At 35.2% G+C, this 22,777-nt stretch overlaps 1 protein-coding gene across 2 annotated transcripts in view; it reads left to right on the top strand.

Moving 5' to 3' along the window:
• Window positions 1–22,777, top strand: part of GABBR2 (gamma-aminobutyric acid type B receptor subunit 2) — a 476,962-nt gene that overhangs the window by 206,444 nt on the left and 247,741 nt on the right. For both annotated transcript variants that reach the window (XM_027643926.1, XM_027643927.1), the window contains exons 4-5: window positions 16,599–16,700; window positions 22,050–22,115. In XM_027643926.1, the coding sequence (XP_027499727.1) occupies window positions 16,599–16,700; window positions 22,050–22,115 (168 nt within the window). The remainder of the gene's footprint in view (window positions 1–16,598; window positions 16,701–22,049; window positions 22,116–22,777) is intronic.

The following is a 22,777-nucleotide window of genomic DNA, read 5'->3' as shown; positions in this document are numbered from 1 at the left end:
CCCTCTATTTTGCAGCCATTCAGACTGATAGATTTCCTTCTGGCATTAAAATCTTTACATTTTTCCTTAAAAAGCCTGTTACATACCAGTAGATCTTAATACAGTATTATATGGTGTAATGTAAAAATCTTTCCTTGAGCTTCTACTGATGACCATGACATTGTATGATAGGGAATACCCTTTCAGTCCATTTGGATCAGCTGTTCTGGCTTTGTCCTCTCACAACATTTAGCGTATTCCCCATTTACTGATTTTTGGGAGCAGCAGAATGAGAGAAATCCTTGACATTATGCAAGAATGTTTTAGCAACAGCCGAAACATTGGTGGGTTATCATTACTGTCTTAGAGCACAGGAACAGACAGGCTGCTGTGAGCAAAGTTGACTTCATAACTTCATTCCATCCAGACCCAGTACATCATGTTACTTGTTTGTACTCAGGTTGCTGCCAGTGAAATGGAAGCCATTAATGGTTTTAATCAGTAGATCTTAAATAGATCTACTTTTTACAGGGATTTATTATCACTTTGACAATGCAGACACCAAAGTGAAAACACGTGAGTAGACCGAATACCAGTAAGTACAAAATATGAAAGTTTTGTTATATCTAGTCAAAATGCACAGAGTTTCTTGGTTTGTTAAGGAAAAATGCTACAGAATCTAATTAATATATGTATAATCCTGTTGTTTTGCATGTATTCATACTCAAGAACACTAGAAATCTGGGAAATTTACTATATTTTCGTCACTGTTTTAATGTCCAATGATACACATTTAAAAAAATTGTTTTATATAATCTTTAACTTCCAGGCACCATATTTTATGTATTTTTGTCTGCTAGATTAAAGAGATGGGAGTTGGAAAATCTCTTTAAGTAGGTAATTTATCATGTACAGACTGTATCATCAAGATTCAGTTCTGTCTTAATCCATCTTAGAGCTCATTTAGCCTCTCAATGTACAGTCTATTTCCAAATTGCAAATCAATCTTACAGTTTTCATCTAAAGTTGGAGCTTTATCTTGGTATTGCTTTTAGTGGAAAAACTGGATAGAATTGGCTATCTTCAGTTTTGGGAGAGGTAAGTACTTTAGCAGGCTAGGCATATATCTTGAAGTGCACATCTTTTTTCAGATGGGCACAGACTGCTTTCAGTCCATCCTGCAATCCAATACATGCTGGCATACTCTGAACTGTGCCCAGCAAAAGAGTGAGTAGGGCTAAGGATCCCCAGAGCAGTGATCTCCAGATGGGGGTGTCTGCACCCCAGTGGATGATCTGTTGGGGTGCAGGAAGAAAATGGCTAAATTTGCATTTATATTTCTTTTTATATTAAAAATAAGAAAGAAATTAAGCTTTACTAATATTTAGTACACAAATTGACGCTGGTGCATTTAGTTGATCCATGTGTCATATGGTCATGTAGGGTTCATGAAGTGTCCTGAGGGAAAAATGGGTGCTTTGCAGCGTTGAGGGGTTGAGAGGGGTTGGATATGGTCACTCATTCATTCACTTTCAGCGTATTGTGATGTATTACAGTTTACCTGTCCACAGTTAAGTGGATTTACGGATTATATTATCTAGTTTTACTAAACTACAAAATGGACAAGTGGCTTAAAAAGATTCCTGCAAAGCAACTGCAGATCAAAGATAATACTGATAATGCCAGTAGAAGTGAACAAGAAGAAAATGACAAAGCTGGCATTTTTTCTCCTGCTAGTATGAGCTTTTCATCAGCTACGTTACGGATAAAAACAAGGATCAGCTAACGAGATCAGACAAGAAGCGAGCCAAAAAAAACCACCCCAATTACAACTTGAAATAGAGATTTATAGCTACTGTTGCTAATAGTGAACCTTTCTCTAAAGTTATTTTGTGCCTTGAGATGTTTGCTGTTGATAGCATATGAAGACATTGCAATTAGAAAGACGTTGAGAAGTTAAGCATCCAGAACATGAAAACAAGCCTCAAGTGATATTTAAAGTCATGTGATACTCTGTCCAGTACTTTACATAACTAAACATAATGATAAATGTTTAAAATCAAATTCTGATGTTTTGTTATAGGAAAAGACAAAAAGGCCCATATTATTGTGGCAACACCTGTTCTTCTTGTTGTAGTGAAAATAACTGAAATGATACATGGAAAACAATATGACAATAAAATGCATTCCTTTGTCAGCATATACTGTTGAAAGATGCACTAAAGAATTGCTGAAGAGTTGAAAATCAGATATTAAAACAAAGCATACAGTGTAGGAGGTTTGGTGCAGCTGGGTGAAAATACAGATGTTTCTAATGTGTTTCAGGTATTTGCTAGATTCTGTTTGAATAATGAAACGAATAAAGAAGTACTTCTTTGTAAGCTACTGAAGGAAAAATGTACTGCAGAAGATACATTCTTGGCAGTAAATGACTTCTTTAATGAGAGTAATGTTTTATGGAAAAATCACGTAAGTGTAACCACTAATGGAGCAGCTGGGACAAAAAATATATTCTAGGGAGTTGCAGAGCTAGCATCACACATGAAATTCCTTTGCTGTGTCAGCCATAGACAAGCTCCTGCAGCAAAGCAGCTGGAGCCAAAAGTGTATGAAGTCCTCCAGGGTGCTATCGATGTAGTTAATTTTATATGTAAAAATATCTTTAAATAGTAGTATATTTACAGTACTCTCTAATGAGGTGGGGAATGACCATGAACATTCATTGTAGCCCATAGAAGTTCAGTGGTTTTCTTATGGTGAAATGCTTAAAAAGGTTGTCAAACTTGAAGATGTTACACATTTTTATTTTACAAACAAGTGTTACAAACTTGCTGACCTTTTCTGTGATGAAAGGAAGCTGCCCATAGTAGATATTAAAAAAAAAAGACACACACTTAATGTGTCCCTTCAATATGAAGGTGACATATTAACAGTGAATGAGAAAGTCACTGCTTTTGAGAGCAAACTTGTACTATGGAGAGCACATTTTGGAAACAGATGTTCACAGCAAGGGCTCCACCCTTTACAGTTATTCTGTTCTGTATATCGTTGTTTCCCGCAAGGATAAAAGGCCTTAGTAAGATGCCCCATTCAATTCCTGTAGGTTCTTTTCACACAATGACACCATATGAAGACACTTGCATGCCACTTCCCCTTGTAAAACTGAAAATTAATCTATTAAATTCTATGGTATAGCAGTTTGGAGAAATAACTGGAAACTAAGAGATGCATTGCATTGTAAGATATTCTCACTTTCTTCATTTCTCCTTTCCTTTAGGGCCATTACTTAAGAGTATCACATCATCTGGTGACATAGGGAATCAGGGCAAGGAGAGAAAGAGGGAGGATTCCCCTCCTCCTTTCTCTAATATACATTCTTAGACCCAAATGTCAGCAATAACTGTTGTATTTCCCTTACTTTGATGTGTTCATACAATGTGAAGGGGACTCTGGTTCCATGCCAATAGATCAATATTTAAACGTTTATTCACACAAATTAGTGATGGACGATCAGTTTCCTGAATCCTCTAATAGCACCTACACTCCAAGCTATTATCTGTCAAATTTTCTGAGCATTAAGATTAATAAATAGATGACAATTTAAAGAATTATTCAGGTTGCAGGATCCACACATCTAAATTCAAATATACCTGCAGAGCTTTAACAGAAATGTTCTGTAAAAAAGAGAACATCATTTAAACAAAATTAATGGCTTTCTCCTAATTCTCAGTCCCAGCTTCTTGCCAGAGTTTGCTTGTGTGGACTACTGGGATTATTGCCTGTGCTTCTAGATCTCTTTCTGGTTTAAAGGATGGAGATTAATGTTACAGGCTACTAATGTTACAGTTTTGGGGGTTTTTTTAGTGCTAAATGGGCATTATCCTTCAGACCAATTAAAAATATGTAACAAATGACACGGAATTTGTATAAAACTCAGCAATAGATAAAAATTATTTTTAAAGAGATTGTCCAATTCCAATGAGGTCAAATGTGTATCCCTAAATAATGCTACAAGGATTCTCTCCTTCTTAAGAGGGAAGCATTACATATGCTTATGAAGGTACCAAACATTTTTTATATCAGATTGTTGTTAGTTCTTGTGGGGATATAGAAGGGTAAAGTCTGATTGCAGGTGTTTTGTGAGTTCCAAGGGCAGCAACAGTAAAAAGTATTAGCACACATGGTCAAGGAGATGACCACCAGTCCATAGCAAACACACATATTTACCACCTGAAGTCGCCAACAAGTTGCCCAAAGACACAGATTGAAACTGCTTCCTTAATTTGTAGTACAAAACACTTCAAGTAATTCTTAGCAACTTAGAAGATTTTGTTTTCTTACTGTCTTCTTCAGACAGTACTGATAAACTGTTTATATTTTTGTATGATTTTCCAGTCATGGATAAAATTTGCTTTAATTTCTTAAACCAAATGGCTTGTATTAATGTGATCCTGGAGGATTTGACTGCAGAAAAAGAGAAATTGAAACTAATGAAGTGAAAAGATGCCACCATGTTTTTTTAATTACGTTGCTGTAAGTATGAGTGCAACCCCCACAAGGCTGCTTAAGACAATATGCCAAGATGGAGCACAATGCCTATGCAGAATCCCACTGAGAATAACATAAAATAATGTGCAGAATTTATTTATGAAGGACTTGATATGAAATATACCAAGAATTATTGTGCCTTAGGAAGTTTCAAGAAAAGATACTGGAAGGAAGAAATCTCGGAACATAGAAGTCTGTCAAAGGGCAATTAACAAAGGTATTAAAAGGTTCCAAAAGATATGTACAAGAGCCAGAGGAAAATCTCTTTTCTAGAAGGACTTTTCACAGGTAACTGCAGTACAGCTTCAGCCAACAATTGAAATCTCAGTGGAGGAAGTATGTGAACCAAACTGAGACGCTCAAGTACAGTAAATTATCACCACCATATGGCATCCTTCTGAGGATTCTGAAGTAAATAAAGTGTGAAATAACAGTCATACGCCATTGCAGGAAATGTTGCTGCAAGGTTTTCTTCAATATTAAAAGAGATGTTAATAGAGTTTTCATATTTTCTTTAATCTTGGAGAACCAAGGGATAATCCCCAAATTCCCAAATAAAGTTTAATCATCTAGTAGTCCTAGAAAATAGGATGAAAATGCTCTAACAGTGACACTACTTTAGCTTGCTTTACCTTAATTTAACTTAAAAAGTTAATTTAATTTAAAGTTATCATAGCATATATTAACCTGATTAAATTAACTGGCATGGGTTAACTGAGCTATTAACTAACTCACCTAAATTCCTGATTTCCAAAGAGGAATTTGATTATGACTTCTACACATTATTGAGTTGCTTGGTTTTTTTTACAGAAGTAGTTACTCTCTGAAGCCTTTAGTAGAGGACAGTCATGTCTCTCATGATGAATTTGGGAAAATCAGTGTTGTAATATATGATAGTGCCGGTATCAGTTTCTAGGGGAAACTGGGGGGAGAGACAAAGAGAGATTAGAAGCAAAAATGATAGTTTAGTCTGTAAATTTCTTCTCCTTGGGAGATACCAACTACTGTAGTTCCTCTTATGCCAGGGAATGCCATTTAAACACCAATTATTTTTTCTGCTGTAGACTCTTAGCAACTTCCTCTCACACTCCTTTAAGCAGCCTTGAACTTCAACTTACTGCTGCATATAAGGAAGAGGGAACAGGACAACCTCATGTGCTTCCCAGAAATCACAATTTGATGATTTACATGGCACATTTTCAAAATACATATAAGTAGTTAAAATTGTATGCCTGGTCTTTTATTAATTTTGCCAGCTTTATTTTCAGTTTTATACTTTTTTCTGAGACCACAGGTGGCATTATCATGCTCACTAAATGTTAGATACCATTAACTTTCCACATGATCCACTTCATTTTTTTTTTTTTTTATATTTTCTAGAATTGCCTCTCTTCTTTTTTGTTTTGTTTGGAAACAGAGCAGTAAAATAAAGACATTTCTTCAGGAAGCTTTCACTGATGGGTAGACTCAAGTGAGGTTTCCTACAACAATTAAGAGCTGGGTGCATAGTTGCCATACAGCTCCTACAAGACTGCTACTTCTTCCTGCAGGTATAGCATCTGCAGAAATCAGGGCCTCAGTGTTAAGGTTAATGTCTCTTCCTCAAAGAGGTGATTAACAACCTTTATTGAACAAGTCTTGGCATAGAAAATCTTACATATGAATGTACTGCTTTAAGAAACAGAAGAGTTTGGATGCTTGAACATCTGTCTTGTTCTGATTCTTTATTAAAAATAATTGTTGATTATGTATTGTTTTTCTGTTTATTGTTGTGCTGTCTTGAACCAAAATTTCATCTTTAACTAGTAGAATCTGTTTGAGAGGGTAACCTAGTGAGTGGCCCCAATTTCTTAGCAAGTCCATGATTTTATCTAAGACCTATCTTCAAGCAAGTATAATAGTTTCAGATGAGACAAAATACTCCATCATGTGTATGCTTGCTTGGGTAGAGTCAAGACATCAAGGACTAATTCTTAAAGTATTCTGACTGTTCCACAGCTGATGAAAATACTTTTTAGGGCATTTATTTTTCATACAGTTAAGCGCTGGAACATCTGTATCTTACAAAAGTTTTAGTTGTAGCATTAAGCTATCACTACAGGATGTCTTCAAAAGACATAGAGAACTGTCTTAATTGAATGAATAACATAGGAGGCTCTGTGAACATTCTTGAAACTATACACTGAAGTGACACTTTTTCAGAGGTTACTGCACTGAATAATAAATTTCCCAAATAGAAAAGTATTAATTGTCTTTGGCCATTTGAACTTTCTTACAGATCAAATGACAATAAAATTGAACTTATCAAGTATGTTATCAGAAATTCTATAGCTCATTGTAAAATTTATGTAGAAAGTGTAGATCTGAATGTAGTAACACCTAAGTTAGCAGACTCGGACACCAATTGGGATTTACAGATGGAATGAATATACAGAAATCCTTTCTGTAAATAAAATCATGGTTGGTATCGGGGGATGATCTTTTTCCCCCCCATATCCTAGGTTATGTAGCCTTTCAGCTGCTCTGTGAGATAGTATGTCTATTATTTGAAATATGGAGTACTTTGAGGAGATCCAAAGGGAAGGATGTGGTTCCTATTATGAAGACTGCCACTACTAAGACTGTGAATTTCAGCTTTCTTCTGGGTTGTGGGTTTGAAAGCAGGAAGAAAAGAGATTTCCTGTAACACTGACAGTATCTCAGTTTTTCAAGATTTCCTAACTTCTCAGTTCCTCCAGTAGAGATGGGTGAGTGCAGACTCTTGATGCCAACTATTATAGCCAGATTCACAATCCTACTTTCGAAGGTCTGAGCTGCTGATGTTTTACTGTGTCTCACAAACAGAGAAGATGCAAACAAAAAATAAAATTTCACTTTTGAAATATTTGTGAAATTATTTTCATTTTTTGCATTATAAAAATAAATAAACCAAATATTGTGTCTGCACAGAGAGCTGATGCTGAAGCCTTTTGACGGAATGATCAGATCAGCAGTGCTTGCATGTGCAGAAGGTGGGCTTTTAGGTTTGTAAACCAGTTGTTTCCTCAGATAATAATCCCAGTGATTACAGGAATGGTATTAGTAAGCATCTGAGACAGAATAAAATTAATCAGTGACTAATTATTCCTACTTTAAAGACCTCAAAAAGTTACTTTGGAAAATTATACGTTAGTATGAAATTTCAATACGTAGCACTAAGAAATGCGTTACTACTCGACTGTCATGTACCTTCAGTTTAGTTTCTTCTAACTTTAGTTTCCAAATGGATTAAGTTTACAGTCCTTACTACAATGTGCTACAAAATTCCAGTCTTAAGAAAACCAAAAAGGATGGCTCAATTTAATAGACAAGTGCAAGTGAAAAAGCTTCTTTGAATGTAAATGATACACAATGGAGAGAGAGGAATATTTATTTTTAAAATCTTATTACTACTTGTCTCTGCCCAGTAATATCACTTCAGTTAGCATCCAATTTAGTTCTCTAATGTAGCAGAACCAATTTGACTCAGAAGAGATTAGAAGGTAACTTCTGTATTTTTCCAGAAGAAAGGAACATGGGGCTGAAGAATGGTTCATATGGTAAAATTTTCTTGTCTATTTATAATAGCATTATCATTTGGGCAACACTGTAATATGATGACCTTTGACCCTAAAATAATGTCTTTATACCATTTTTCATCTGAAAGAAGAAATAGAGACTTATGATGTTTTAACCACAGGGATTTTTTACAAAGTTGATTTAACCAAAACTGTTTGAAGCAGTGCATTGCTGTGTGAAAGTAAGTTAATGAAAAGCTTTATTAAACTGTTCTCAAACTTTATGCAAACCTCCACTCCTGAAATGCCTGAAGCCCAAATACCCCAGTGTGTTGTAATAAAGGCAAATACTCCCATAGTTCAGACACAGAACGGAATTAAACCTAAGCTTCATATTGATGACCTTTTGACATTTAGGAAGCCTGAAGAATATGGATTGATATTTTTGAGGATTTTTGAAATAAGGTTGTAATAATTTCTCATCATCTATATTCTCACAGGTTCTATAATCTCCCTTTCTTCAAAATGTCATCCAATTTTTATATTAGGTAAATGTTTCTTTCTTTTTTAGTGTCCCACTGAGGCTTGTATTCATAGTTTTCAGTTGATAACAATATGTACTCCTGGATGCAGAGATTTTCATAAATGTTGACATAGTCCCCTGAGTCTGATGTAATTAAACCATTAGTAAACCACTGTAGCTTTGGTACAGCAACTGAGGGCATGGTAAAACTTCAAAAGAAAGAAAAAATCCCAGATACATAAAGACTTCCAGCTTTTTCAAAAACCTCTCAATTTGTACAAACCTCCTCTACCAGCCAAGAGGTGGCTGGAACCTGTGTGTTCTCCCTCAGCTGTTGAGTGGTCAGGTTGAGAATGGGTGCAGGAAGGCAGCCCACTGCTCTGACCTTACCCTGAGAACCTTTTATGAGAGTAAGAGATCTCTGGGGCTTCTAAGTTTCAGTGGATGCCGGTGGTACACCGGCATTTTGAGACAGGTTAGATTTTGAAGCCTGAAATTCAGCTACAGTTCAGCTGCTGTATCTGAGAGTCATCTAGGCTCCATTTATGGTTAATGGAGAAAGAAGAGAGGCTTTTCCAGGGTGCAATTCATCTCACCTGTTCCAGGCATTTATTTATGGATGAGATGACTCATTCCTTAGAAATGCCCATAAACTTTGCCAACATCCATGTAACATCCTTCCTAGTTAGTGTTGGAATAAAAAATATTTCATCCTTCATGGATGAAGAGACTGTAAATGTATAAATGTTACTGTTGCTTTCATTCTACCTAATCAAGGGGGATTTGCATAAAGGTGCTTCCTTTTGTAATTCTAAATAATAGCTCTTTTCGCACTGTTAACATTTTCTTAAGCAATATTTAATTATCATTCATGTCTGTTTGAATTATCCCTGTCAATGAATTCTGCTTAGAATTGTTTTAGTAAATAGGCTCTTCCTGAGTATAATAAATGTGCTTGAAATGTGTATGTATATAGAAATTACTAAGGACTACTATATGTTGTCCACCTGTAATAATGTAATTAGATGTTGAGTCCCTAATTTTTGGTTCAGTAGTTGAATGGTCTATTTGCTACATGAAGACTACTACAGAAATGGTTTTGAGGGTGGTGTAACAGTGTGTGTTTCAAAAGAAATTAATTTTCTTTTTCTAGGCTGTGATTTATTCTTTTCTTCTTTGCTGCCATGAGACTTCTTTTTCTGTTCTTATTTCCTGATCTAGACCAAATTCACCAATGTAAAGCAGCTTTATTATGTATTCTAAGTAGTTGTTGGTTTTTTTTTTTTTAATTTCTATAAGTATTTTTTTCTCTAAACACATAGTGTAAACCCTGAGAAATTTTTTTTTTCAGAAAAAGATGCAGGTATAGCCTATATTTTGCTTTCTATGTTCTGACTATACTCCACACATAATAATATAGAGCACCTTTACTTGCCTGCCTCCACATTCCCTCCAAGATAAAATGTCAAGTATTTCAGCGCTCCTAGTCACTTGAATGCTTCTTGCACCAACTTTCAGTTGTCCTGTTGCATTCCCTTGCTTTAATAAACAAGCAGTTCTAAACGCTTGCTTAATTACTTGCACTTCTGGCATTGGTTTATGAATTATTAAATAATCTATTCCCAATATGACCCCTATTTACTTTCATAATACCAGGCATGAAAATTACTGTTGTATAATATTACAATCTCCAGAGCCTTTGCTCTTGTTCTGCTATCTGTAAGAGTCAAGTCTGATAAATTTGTAGAAGAATGGTTGTCCTGTTTACCTGGAAGCCATCAGAAACCACACTCCCCTCTGTTTTGTAGATAGTGTCTCACACTGAAGGATCCAGAAGTATATTTTGTGTGTATTTTCTTCCTCCGTTTTCTTCATTGGTACCTCTGAACTCCTCATGTGAACAGATGTTATTTCTTATAGCATATATAATTAATTTTCAATCCTTGCTTTTATAGCTTGACAATACGTTATGCATTTTTTTCCTGTAAGGAATGTACTGTGTCTTTTCTCCTCTCTTCTGTACTACTGAATTGTATGTTAACTTGTCTTAGTGTACAGTCCTATTGAAGAGAGCTTTTTTTTCAGACCAAACAAAGTCCTGCTGAACATATTGAGCATGTTCTTAGCATGCTTGTAGATTAAGTGGAATTTAATCTGTTCCTATTTTGTCATAGTGCAGATCCCTGTTTTTTTCCCTAGTTAAATTTTTATTTCACTGTAATATGCTGGTGTCTTCCAGTACCTGATAGCAAGTGATCCACCTCTTAATAAGATGAATGGATTTTATCTTTTTCTTGCAGAGAAATCACCTTCTAACTTGAACTGTTTGTAAGTCACCTTAAAGCCCCCTAATTAACATCCCCCTACCACAAGGCCCTACATTCCTATCAATTCTTTTTACACACAGCTGGTAGGTTTAACATCAGAGTTCCTGATTATGTTTAGCCACTGTGACCAAAAAACATGAGAAAGAAATTTTCTTACTTTAATTTTTTTACCTTAGAGAATTTGGGGGAAATTAGTGATGCCTTACTAATAGCTAAAATAATATTTTACTCTTTCCTCTTGGTTTATTTATGCTTCATCTTTTGGGTTTGCATTGTCTCTCTGCTTCAAATAAGGTTCTACTGCCATCTCATTTTTATAGTCGTAAATGAGGTATATATCAATGAAAGTGTGTCTCTCTAATTTATCCAGATAGAGTGTTTCTTGAAAGTAAGTTTCACTCAATGCTTCTAAGCCTGTAAATGTGAGTAATGTGTTTGTTTCATTGGAATGAAAATAAGGATAATTATGTTTGCTTGTAATGCATCATATATGGTGAGATCTCTAGTAATCCCAGAAATTGTAATCTGTCCCATGCAATTACTCACAATTTACATTTTGTCCATGTATTGAGGAAGTATTTTTTTCTTATCATTCAAACATTTGTTTTATATACATATATTTATAACTCTGTACTGAAACTCCTACATCACAGCATTTCAAAGTACACAGTATACTTTGGGCAGCAGGAAATCTTAGTAAAATATCTGACTGTGTAATCCATCTGGTCTGACCAGTTCTCATTTGTTAGGAGTCTCTTATGGTCAGCATCTGGTAGGATTACACTGCTCTGAATGACAAGGATTTAGTTTGCTGTACTTACATGCAGCTTTAGTGAACCAAAAGGTCATGGGAAATATCTGTTAGAATCAAAGTATTATTAATCTAAAAATTATTAAATTTATTTAGTAAATAACTGGCAGAGTTAGGATTGACTGAATGAACTGTGCCTTTGAGCATATATTTTGAAACCTAGTCTGAAACCTTGGTCAGTGGAGACCCCTGAACCCAAACTACCATCACTAGAGTGACAATTCATCAGGAATATCACCTTTCTTTACTATTTTACTGGAGGAAAAAAAAGGATAAAATTGGCTTAAAAAAAATGAAATACTGTGGTCAAATGGATACTATTTACTACTGGTCAACAGGTGCTTGCTCCAACTGAAGTGAGAATTCTCATTTCGCCTAAAACAAGATCAACGTGTGTGCAACTTTTGTATCCTTGTGAGGTACAGGATCATTTATATATTGTATGCAGAGAATCATCATACATATTTCACATAGGAAGTAAAAAACAACCAGAATTCAGTGCCGGGGCTCTGAGAGCATCTAAAGGCCTTTCTGACCAGCCCCCCAAGACTGCCTCATCGTCCATAACTCTGTTTCAGCTCAGCCTGGCGCCATCAGTCTGTGCCCCAGTGATACTGTGGGAGTGTTGGTTTTTCATTCTCTCCATCGCAGCCATACCTGGCACGGACCTTGTTGGCTTGGATCCATGTCTTGGCTTGTTCCCAGATCTGTCTTCTTGGTATGGATCTGCCCAGCAATCATGGGTTGTGTCTGACTCTGGTTGTTCTCACCAGACCCCATCCTGTGTCAGACTTGTGGATGGACTTCCCAGCTTTACCCTGGACCTGCCTTATTGCTATGACCTTGCATGGAGGTGTCACCTCATGGCTGAAACTGGCTATTCTCTCCAAGGCTCCCCTTGCTGCGGTGTTGGCTGGTGAGATCCCTGGCCCAGGGGCTCTGTGATTACACTTGCATCCCTCTTCCCCATGGGGCAGCCAGCCCATGCTGCTCCCCAACATTTACTTCCTTTCCTTAAACCTTCACCCACCCCTCCTGATACAGAGCACGAGAGCGTCGCAATTTGATCTCCTCTAGATTCATTATTTTTTACAATCCACTTAGTTATTTTATCTACTCTCTCAGTTTGCTAGAGATTAAAAAAATTAATTTCTTCCTTGACAGTGCAAGTTCTTGACTCCTCAAAACCCCTGTATTTCTTCCTTCCCAGGTGCAGGGTCAGGGACTTTGTTGTTTACCTCTTAAACATCACTGAATCTGATACAGCAGCTATAAGGTAGGCAAGTATTGTTGCCATCCACTTCACAGGAAAAAGATACAGCCAGACTTGGTAGCAAACTTTAAAACCTTTGTTTCAGTCATGAGCTGAGTGAAAGAGGAGCTCTGGCAGAATGAGGGAAAAAGCAGTTTTCTTGCATCCCACCTGCTCTTGTGCCTCAAGCACAAGGGACATCCCTTATGCATGACAAAAACCCTTCATTTTTTTTTTGGAGCTTGCTCCTTGGTATTTGCACCCCAGTAAGTTTTGAAGTTGACCACACATTAATTAAATATGTAGTCTGGCAAAATATTGATTTCATCTTTGTAGGCAGAGTAAAATTGTCTTTTTTTTAATGTTTTTTTTGTCTGAGTTACCACCTAGGGTCTCTGAGAGACGGACTAGGGTCTCTGAGCAGTGATTTGTGAAAATTTCCAGTTTTATTGATGATCAGGTTTGGTAGTTCCTGTTTTGGAAAAATAAAATATTGCTGTCTTCAAGGTATGCAAAGTTGATATAAACAGATATAGATCTACAACCTTCATTAAATTGTTAACAAGGGAATAAAATCACATGGAATTACACTGCTTCTGTATTATAAGTCAGCACAATATTTACTTAGGATCTGTGGATTTCCCACAAAAACTTAATGCAGTTTTGTTACAATTTTCTACAGCAAATTCCTCAAGTTGAAATTATCCTATTTACACAAAAAAGAAGCAGAAGTATAGTAGTTCTATAATTCTCTTTACTTGAAGTTGCTGGAATGAAACAATTGCTGCTGAGCTCTAAAACTGCTTGTACTGCTGGTGGTCACACCTTCCAGGACTGCAAGCATCTGCTAAAACAAAATATCCATAATTTTTTGTTCTGAGTTTCACAAATTTCATCCAAAATTGGAATGTTTGCAACAGGAATTGGCAGCTCTAGAACTGGAGGTGAGGCTTTGCAAATTCTGACTTTGGACCCAAATCCAAATCAGAAGATTCTGTAGTTAAATTTATTTGAAAGAAATGAATAACCTCTGTAGAAAGAAAACCAGAAATTTCCATTCCATTATATATTTAGAGTATTTATAAAGGAAGAAAGGACCCTGAGGATGGTGAAAAAAAATGTATGGAAAGAGGAAACAAAGACTAGGAAATATAGTATAAATACCCCAGACCAGGCACAAGATGACATGTGTCAGACTAGTGGTTAGAACACTGAAAGGGGAAAAAAACCATTGCCTTCTAGAAAACCAGTGTAAACATTGTAAATGCTTACAAAGCTCTTAGTATCTTGTTGGGATAATGGGAAAGAATCACCTTTCTTTGGCAAAATCCCCACAACACATGCATTTGGAAAATATCAAATATGTGATCGTAGCAGTGAAGGAAAAAGTTTTTCAACTTCTTTGGCATAAAAATCTAGTAAGGTATGTCTTTTGGGAGGTTGATCAGTAGTTCAATGAACTCTGAAAGCCAGAGAGGACTTGGCTTCTAGCAGATGAGCCAGGACATTTTAGAGAAATTTCTCAATGGCTGAATTTAAATGCATGTTACTCAGAAAAAAACCCAAACACATGCAATTGTATTCTTCAGTTGCGGAGTTCATAAATGAGTTCTGAAGACATGGAGTCACAGCAAGTCAGTAGACAGTCTGAAGTGTAATTTTTATAATTGTCAGCTTTATGCCCACCATTGAAGCCTATCTATAAGTGTTAATCTATTTTAATAATATTTAATGTGGAATTTTTTATCATGGTTCTCACGTTCATAATGGTCTAATTTGACTAAAGAGTATTTGGGTAAATCATGTTTTCTGCTCAAAGTAGCTGAATAATGTTAAACTAGTCTTTTTTTAGATTAAAAGAATGACTAGAATAGATTTCAGAAGAAAATCAAGAAAATATCAGAAAAGCAAATCTGAAACTAAAAATGTTCTTGTACAGAAGAAACTAGGACAGTATGGGGTAGAAGCATATGACACATTTGCTTGGAAAGTACAGTGCTGATAGCTAAGGAAAATATTACTTTTTGTCAGTAGCAAATGATAGTTTTAGTGAACTTTCATACTAGGTAAAAGGATTTTGGACATTAGCTAAACTACGATCAAGAGAGGTCTGTTTTCTTTTGTTGTCACTAATGATTTGCTTCAGAAAGAAAGGTTTTCTTTTTCTTGAGAAAAACCTGTACCGTAAGGAGCAGTTAATGGCATTGTTAGAGCTAAAATAACAATAATTCATTTTTACTAGTAAACTAGCAGAAAAAGGAGTCATTACTAATCATTTTTGTCAGTGAATATATTTTCACAGAATTAGCTTAAAAACTGATAACATCACAAAAAGATAAAAAGTTTTAACTAAAATGTTGGTGAGCTGACCATTCTGACTTGCTTCTTTAAGATAAACTATTTTTTAAATTAAAAGTTACTTATATGTCCTGTTTGTTTTAATTGTAAAAGGTTATAATGTAAAAATGCGTCTTAGTGATTTTAAAGCATGGTTAAAAGGGATAAAATGACATAGAGGTCATGGAAGAAGTAATTAAGGCAACTGTTGTAGTAATGATTGACAGGAAATGACCCATACAGAGGGTCACTGGAAAGTATCTTCATATGATATATAGGCTTCTAAATTTTCATGTTTAATACCACATATTAAACACATTTTTCTGTGTTTGCTTTTGAGATACCTGTTTTACACTGTGATTTACTTCTCCTATTTCTGTCATTAAAAACAAAATAAATAGATAATCAGTGCCATGAATGTGATCATAATTTTATTAACTTAAAATTAGTGTGCCACTCTGTTCATTTCAGTCTGTAATCATGTTACAGACTAAAATTATTTTTGCTTATCTATTAGGAATAGTAATGTGAAACTGGTTTTGCAGTCATGTGGCTGGAGGAAAACCATCAATGATTAAGACAGAAAACCTTGAAGTATTTATATGAAACAAACCCCTTAAATCGGTAAGCCAGATTGCTTTGTGTGTTATCTGGCTTCTTTGTGCTATTACACAGCTCAAAGAGGACAGTCTTGCCACTATTAAAAAAAAATACGTGCAAAAATCTGTTGGTACATGGTTGTATATGTCACCTTTAAACAACCTATACCACCTGCTGCTCCGTGATCTAAGAGAGGGGGAGGGCACAAAGGAGTTCATTAAGCTTTATCAGTCCCTAAATGCTGGAAACTAAGCTCTGCTGATTCATGCTAGGACCAGCTGACAGTGGTTTCAAACCAGTACTTGAGAATGTGTAAGATTTTCCTTAATGAGTCTTTTGCCTTTATAGAGTCTCAAACATCATCTTGGCTGCAACAAAGTTTTTGGTCTTAACAGCCTAGGAAATATAGGAGAATTACCCATTCCCATGGTGCAAAGTGGGAGCCTACTGTGAACTCTTCACCATGCATAATAAGACTTCTTGCATAGTATAGCCATTGATAGTAGATTATGGTCATAAAGGAACAGTGCCTTGATCAGATTCTAGACAAAATGGAAAAAGATATGAAGCTTCATATATCATTCTCGAGATCGTTACTTGTCATTACAGTGATAAATATAGTCCATCTGCTTCCTTCTCACTGAATCTCAGTTCACTAGTTTGCCTTTTTCTCAACTTCTGACAGGTGAGGAATGATCTGACTGGCGTCCTTTATGGTGAAGACATCGAGATTTCAGATACTGAGAGTTTTTCCAATGATCCCTGCACAAGTGTAAAGAAGCTTAAGGTATGTGTTGCTGCTTGAGGAATAACGAGAAAGTGGCAATTTTTTTTTCCTATGAAGAGGGCTAATAAAACAAAATTTGTGTTAGAATGACATATTATTACATTCCATTGCATAATAGGATTAAAAAAATGGCGTTTTGAAGGCCTGGTCCTGCTTAAGTCAATGAAGGTCCATGGGTATAGTAAATATTTTTAATAGTTCCCAATAGTGACAATAAGTAAAGAAAGTTGTTACTGGCTTAATATTTGTACCTAAACCCCCAATCTTAGTGATATAAGTGTGAAAACTCTTGAGGTTTGGAACCAGAACCATTTTAGGGCAAATTATTGTAGCAAAGGTAAATAAATGTAGCAAAAGCATTGGGCCTCTTTCCATTAGCTTCATTACATATTTTAGATTGAATTCTTTGCTTACGTCATCACCATTATTTCATATGAATTATAGGGGGGGAAAAGGAAAAAAAAAATTATAGCAGAATAATTTACCACCTTTTCTTACTATAATGATTTATTAGACTCCTGGCATCTCATAAAATTAAAACTATATTTTAGCATTACCATGCAGTGCAACCAGCAATAAATTATTGAACAGCAGTAGAAAGCATTTTTAAATAGTGATGGTCAAATCGTTGCTGGCACTAAGTACATTTAACATACAATTAAAGCCATGATCCTGTAAATACTGAAATATCTGTAAAACAGGTTACAAAAATCTTAGTAAACTGTTATTAAAAAAAACCCTCAAAATTAAAGCAAGGATATTGATCTGTGTAAGACTAGACTACTGAAGCTAGCTGGAAAAGTTCTGAAGCAAGGTAAATTAAGTGGGCTTTATTATTCTCACAATCTAGAAATGTAAGCTGGAATATTTAAAGTATTAGTAGGTAAAGTTTATCTTTATAGGAAACCATTTATGTCTGCCCAGATTAAGCCAGTTTGCATTTCTTATGTGGTGTTGAAGAGACTCCAGTATGTGTTATCAGTGAAGTCCACATTTTTGACTAACAATAATGAAAGAAGAACTATTTTAACCCATAGATAATGTAATAACAAGAAAAATTCATATAAGCATATATACTTAGGCTGAAAGTTAGATGTGATTCTAGCTTTCCTGTGCGTCAACTACACACTGGGCTGTCTTACAGGAAAGACCAGAAGACTTAACTAACAATATATTAATCTCTTGATTTCTTCTTCAAAACAAATTAGTAAAACAACAAACAAGAAATTATCCAGACAATTGCTTCTTCTTGACTGAAATATAAAGTTAGTTGTCATTAGGTACACATAGACGTAATAGACATTAGGTTAGACGTAGAACATAGCTATCCAATTCTAAATATGTTCATTCTTTTCTTCAAGATATAAACCTCATATAGGTAAACTGGTATCTGCTTACTGAAATACCTTTTATTTTCATAAACACAGTTTAAATTAATGAAATTGATGATTATGTGATGGAAAGTAGAAAAATCTGGTATGATTTGCAGAAATATATTTTATATTTTTCCCAGTAACACCTTAGTTTCTACTGCATTGACCCCAACCTCTTTGAATCACAGCTGAAAGGTAAATTTAGGCTTATGGATATCTTGAAAACTCATTTTTGTGTTTTCAGAAAGGGATGTTGAAGGATATGCATTTGTACATCAACTTAAATGCTTAAAAACATGCACAGACAAATTGTATCAGCAATAATACTTCTGCTTCCAACTTTTTTGTGTCTTACATGCAGGACAAAAAAAAAATTGCAATATGTGACTTCCAATTCAATGAAACAGTTTCCATCTGATTTCCCAAGTACCGTAGGTTTTTTGAATACTGACTCTTTCTAACAGTCAAGATTAATTAATTTTAAAATTTTGTACCTTGAACAGGTTTGGAAGTGGCATCAATCTCAGTAAGTGACATGCACACTAACAGGCATCAACAAGTCTTGCCAGCGTATTATGATGCTGGGAGTTGACATCCTCTAGTTCACCTTCACCATCAGTGATTCATAGTTAAGGTCAGAGGCTCATCTATAGTGCTTTAAGTGGACATTCATGTATTTAGAAGGCAGAACATGTCAAAGTTACCCAGCTTTGTGTAGATTTCTTGACTATCAGATACATGGTAGAGAATAAGACAGAGTATCTGAGCTGTTCAATTTAGGTATTTCATAAAGAGCATGCCAAGACATTGACTTTTCCTGACATATAAGATATTGTAGCAATACTTCTCCGGAAAGCTCTATAATACAGCACAGTCGTGTTATTCATTAGAAATGAGACAGATTAAAATCTGAGCAGAGAAGCTCTGCAGGCTGAAAAAAATAGCTGCCTATTCCAGCATAATGTGCATCACTCAAAAACTCTGAAAAGGCTAAAGAGTGTCTCATGTCTGCGGCTGTTAGAAATGGCAGTGCAGGAGATAAATTGTTCTTCATCCCTCAGTGGAGCATCCTAGAGGTGTTGATCCTCACTGTTTTCAGGGTTTATAGTACTCAGCTGATGGTACTACCAAAGACACTTTATATTTAGTAGCTGAATAATATTCTCACCTATATGAAAGAAAGAAGGGAGCAAAAGAGTAATTAATTTTTGAGGCTGTGCTATTGTCTTTATTTTTAAAACGTTTTATGCAGAGGCTGCCACAACTGTGGGTAAATGAAATGTACATTATCTTGTTTGAACTTTACTCCATATGGGAACATATGTATTTCTTACTGAGGGGCAAAGCTTAAAGGCTGATATTGCTACTCTAATCTCTGAGAAGAGTAAATATGACAGCTCACCATCTGGCAAATGGTCTAAACATTGGTCTTTTTATATAAGTGCAGTTTTGGGAGTTGCCTTCCCCCGGAATGTTTTTAATCATCTTGTAGATCACCTGCATAGTTCCATGAATTAAAAACTCTTCTGTCAAATATCTTTTAGCTCCATGCAAGCAATTTACAACTCTCTGAGAAAGATACTTGACACTTCTTGGGATCCAGTGGGTGACTTCTTTGATCCCTACAAGAGAGTTCCACCGTGTTAACTTGCATCAGCTCAAGAGGGTTGATATAAAGGAAGAGTATATCCTTGCCAGGAAATTATATTGATTTATAGTCAGTTATCAGTATGAATGAAGGGCAAAAAAAGTTATGCCCAGAAAGTGGCTACTGTATTCTTTGTATAAGACTATAATGTGGGCATATACTTTGACCCACAAGCGCTGACCTTAACCCAGCTCTGACACACTTCTGTACAGACTTCACTATTCGTCCAGATAAAATATCTGCAAGGGACTTGAGCTACATCCAGTTGAATGAATTTGTAGCTTCAATGTATCTTATGCAGGATGGAGAGAGGATACCGAAGCCTGGCATCAAATGGGTCTAGGTTTATTTGTAATCTTTAATATAATTCTTCAGGAACAAATCTGGGAAAAATGTAGAAGGGATTGCAAAAAGCAGAGTTAAGAGAAAGAGGCTTACGGAGGAGTTCATCATTGCAGAGAGGAAGAATGTTATGCATGGAAGAGGAAGAGCTCTTGTACAGACTTTCCTAAATTAGTTCCTTATACCTGTGTTCTAACACAGAATTCTTTGGTTACATGATTTCTTACTAAATTATATGATAATCAGGTGCAAGCAAAGTCTTAAGGAGTGGAACCACATACCACAGACACTGTGACTTCAATCTGAAGGGTTTTGCACAGCCAGCGGGCAGCATTGCTGTATGTGCGCTGTGGGATTATTCTCTATACCCTGACTACAGTCTTTGGTATTCATAAACTATGAGGCCACATAGTTTACATCTTTTGTTGTTGTTTTTCTGTAAATTGGTTCTCATCATGTTATAAAATGAAATGGAATTTCTTCAATTTTAAGTTTAATAATTAGGTACTGTGCCATTTATTTTACTCTGCTACTTTTTTTTTCAAATATCAGATCTGCATTTTTATGTTCAGAGCAATCAAGTGATTCAGACTTGGGGTTCCAAGAGTGACAGAACTATTTTTAAAATGTGAAAAATAGAAATAGTAGATGAGGTGGTTTTTTTCTGCATAATTCCTAGATCTATTTATTGTGCTTACCAAAACTGTAATACTATTGATGTAATTTGTGTAATTTGTTTGCTTAGTTTCATATGACCCTGTTAGATTTGTTTAAAATAATTTAATCCACTTGAATAAGATTTACATTACTTTATCAGTCTGTGGCTAAATATAAAAATGAAGAGAAGCAAGCTTACTGAAAATGCACAGATTCAGAATGAGCAAAGCAAATTACATTATTTCTGACTTTAACCATGCTAAGAGTGATAATAATTTCATGCATTCAATTGCAGAAGCATTCCAATATCTTTTTGCACTGCCCATCATAATATTTTCTGCTAAATGGGAAATAAACATTGGAATTATCTAAACTAAAAATCTTTGATACATTGATTTAATTAAAACTGAAATGTTTTTCGCCACTGAAATTCAATCTGAATCATATGTTTGTTTTTTCCTTGGAGAGCGAAAGAGCTATTAGTAATTCTAACCAGGTGTTTCATGAAAGAAATGAAAAATTTTATGTGCTCAAGCTTTTGCCAAGAACTTTGCCTTTGTGTGAAAGAAAAGGTAATATGAAGTCATAAAAAGCTATCTGTTCTGTATTTAATAGATGTTAGAAGTAATTTTTCATATGAGAAAAAGGTTAGCCCTGCTTGTTCCTGGAGAAATATTTTCCTGCATATGCTTCTGAATTTAGGAATACTTTCTAAATATGTTTCTAAATATGAAAGTAAAATGTCATCTTTGGACTTCAGTCATAGATTCTTAAAATGTGATTTTTTTTAATCTGTGGAGTTGGCAGGGAGAAGAGGGGGGATGGACAATGTGTTATAGTGACTGTAGAGAAGATGCTGTATGATTAAAACCTTTAAAAATTATTAAAGCAGGCATAATATCAGGGTGTTTTATCTCACAAATCTAGTTTCTTAATTTTACAGCATTTTTTCGTGTGAACAGTGAAAAGCGTAAGCCTTCAGCTGGTTTTAAAATGCAAAATTGTAAAAGAAGTCTTGCAAGGAATCAAAAGAATATTTAATATTTTAATGTGTTTGGATAGTAATATATGACAAGTAATATTTGACTGTAATATCACAATTTTATTCTAATTAGTGCTATTGCTTAATCATTTTCTTCGAACACCTCAGCTTCTTTCTTTTGCGGTGCTTCAAGTTCTTGAATTTATAGAAAGTTAACTAGTTCCTTATTAATTCTACTGTCTGCAGTTGTAATCTGTGCTAACTCCCTACATGATCTGACTGGCCAATTGAAGTGGTATCTGGAAAGTGACTGTATTTAACTGCCACATATTTTATTCAATCTGCAGGGAAATGATGTTCGGATAATCCTTGGCCAGTTTGATGAGGAAATGGCTGTGAAAGTTTTCTGCTGTGTAAGTAAATATATTTAATTACATTACCAGAATAAAGAATATGCTACATTTGAATAAAAAGTAACTTGAGCATAAACATTTCTTCACGGAGTTTGGTTCTGTGAAGATTTATATCCTAAAGAAAGGTTAGACATGCTTAACTCCATTTCTCTTTCAATAAAATATTTCGTACTTGACCTCAGTGGAATTTAGGCATGGGCTGCAAGGTTAGCTTCTTATTATTGCTTTCCTGTAGAGGAATTAAATGCCAAATCAAATTTGAGCATTTCTCTTCACATCAGATCCAGGGAAATACTTGTATACGTAGCAGCAGATACAGAGAACTACAAGATTTGAATCATGTTTAAGAGTTGTGTTATGGTGGCAAGGTCTGGGTGTATGTGGTTTTGCATAGTTAGCTTTGGAAGAATAAAAAATTCAAGCCAGTTCTTATGCATTGGAACTCAGCAACACCAGTAATTTCTGCTACTGAAAATGTGGCTAATTGTATAGTTGCCAATTGTATAGTTGCCATTCCTGTCTGACTGCTGTACGTATTAAACATATTACACAAAAGTAAATTAATTAGTTTGTAAAAAATATCTTTTTTATTAAAATCATATAGTAACACTAGCAAATATAAAATTCCCTATCCTCACCATTTGTTTGTGTGTGCGAATGTG

This window comes from Corapipo altera, unplaced genomic scaffold (genome assembly GCF_003945725.1).
Source record: "Corapipo altera isolate COAL_440 unplaced genomic scaffold, ASM394572v1 24b, whole genome shotgun sequence".
NCBI classification, from domain to species: Eukaryota; Metazoa; Chordata; class Aves; order Passeriformes; family Pipridae; genus Corapipo; species Corapipo altera.
The sequence above is the reverse complement of the archived record's forward strand: the minus strand, read 5'-3'. Positions and strand labels throughout refer to the sequence as shown.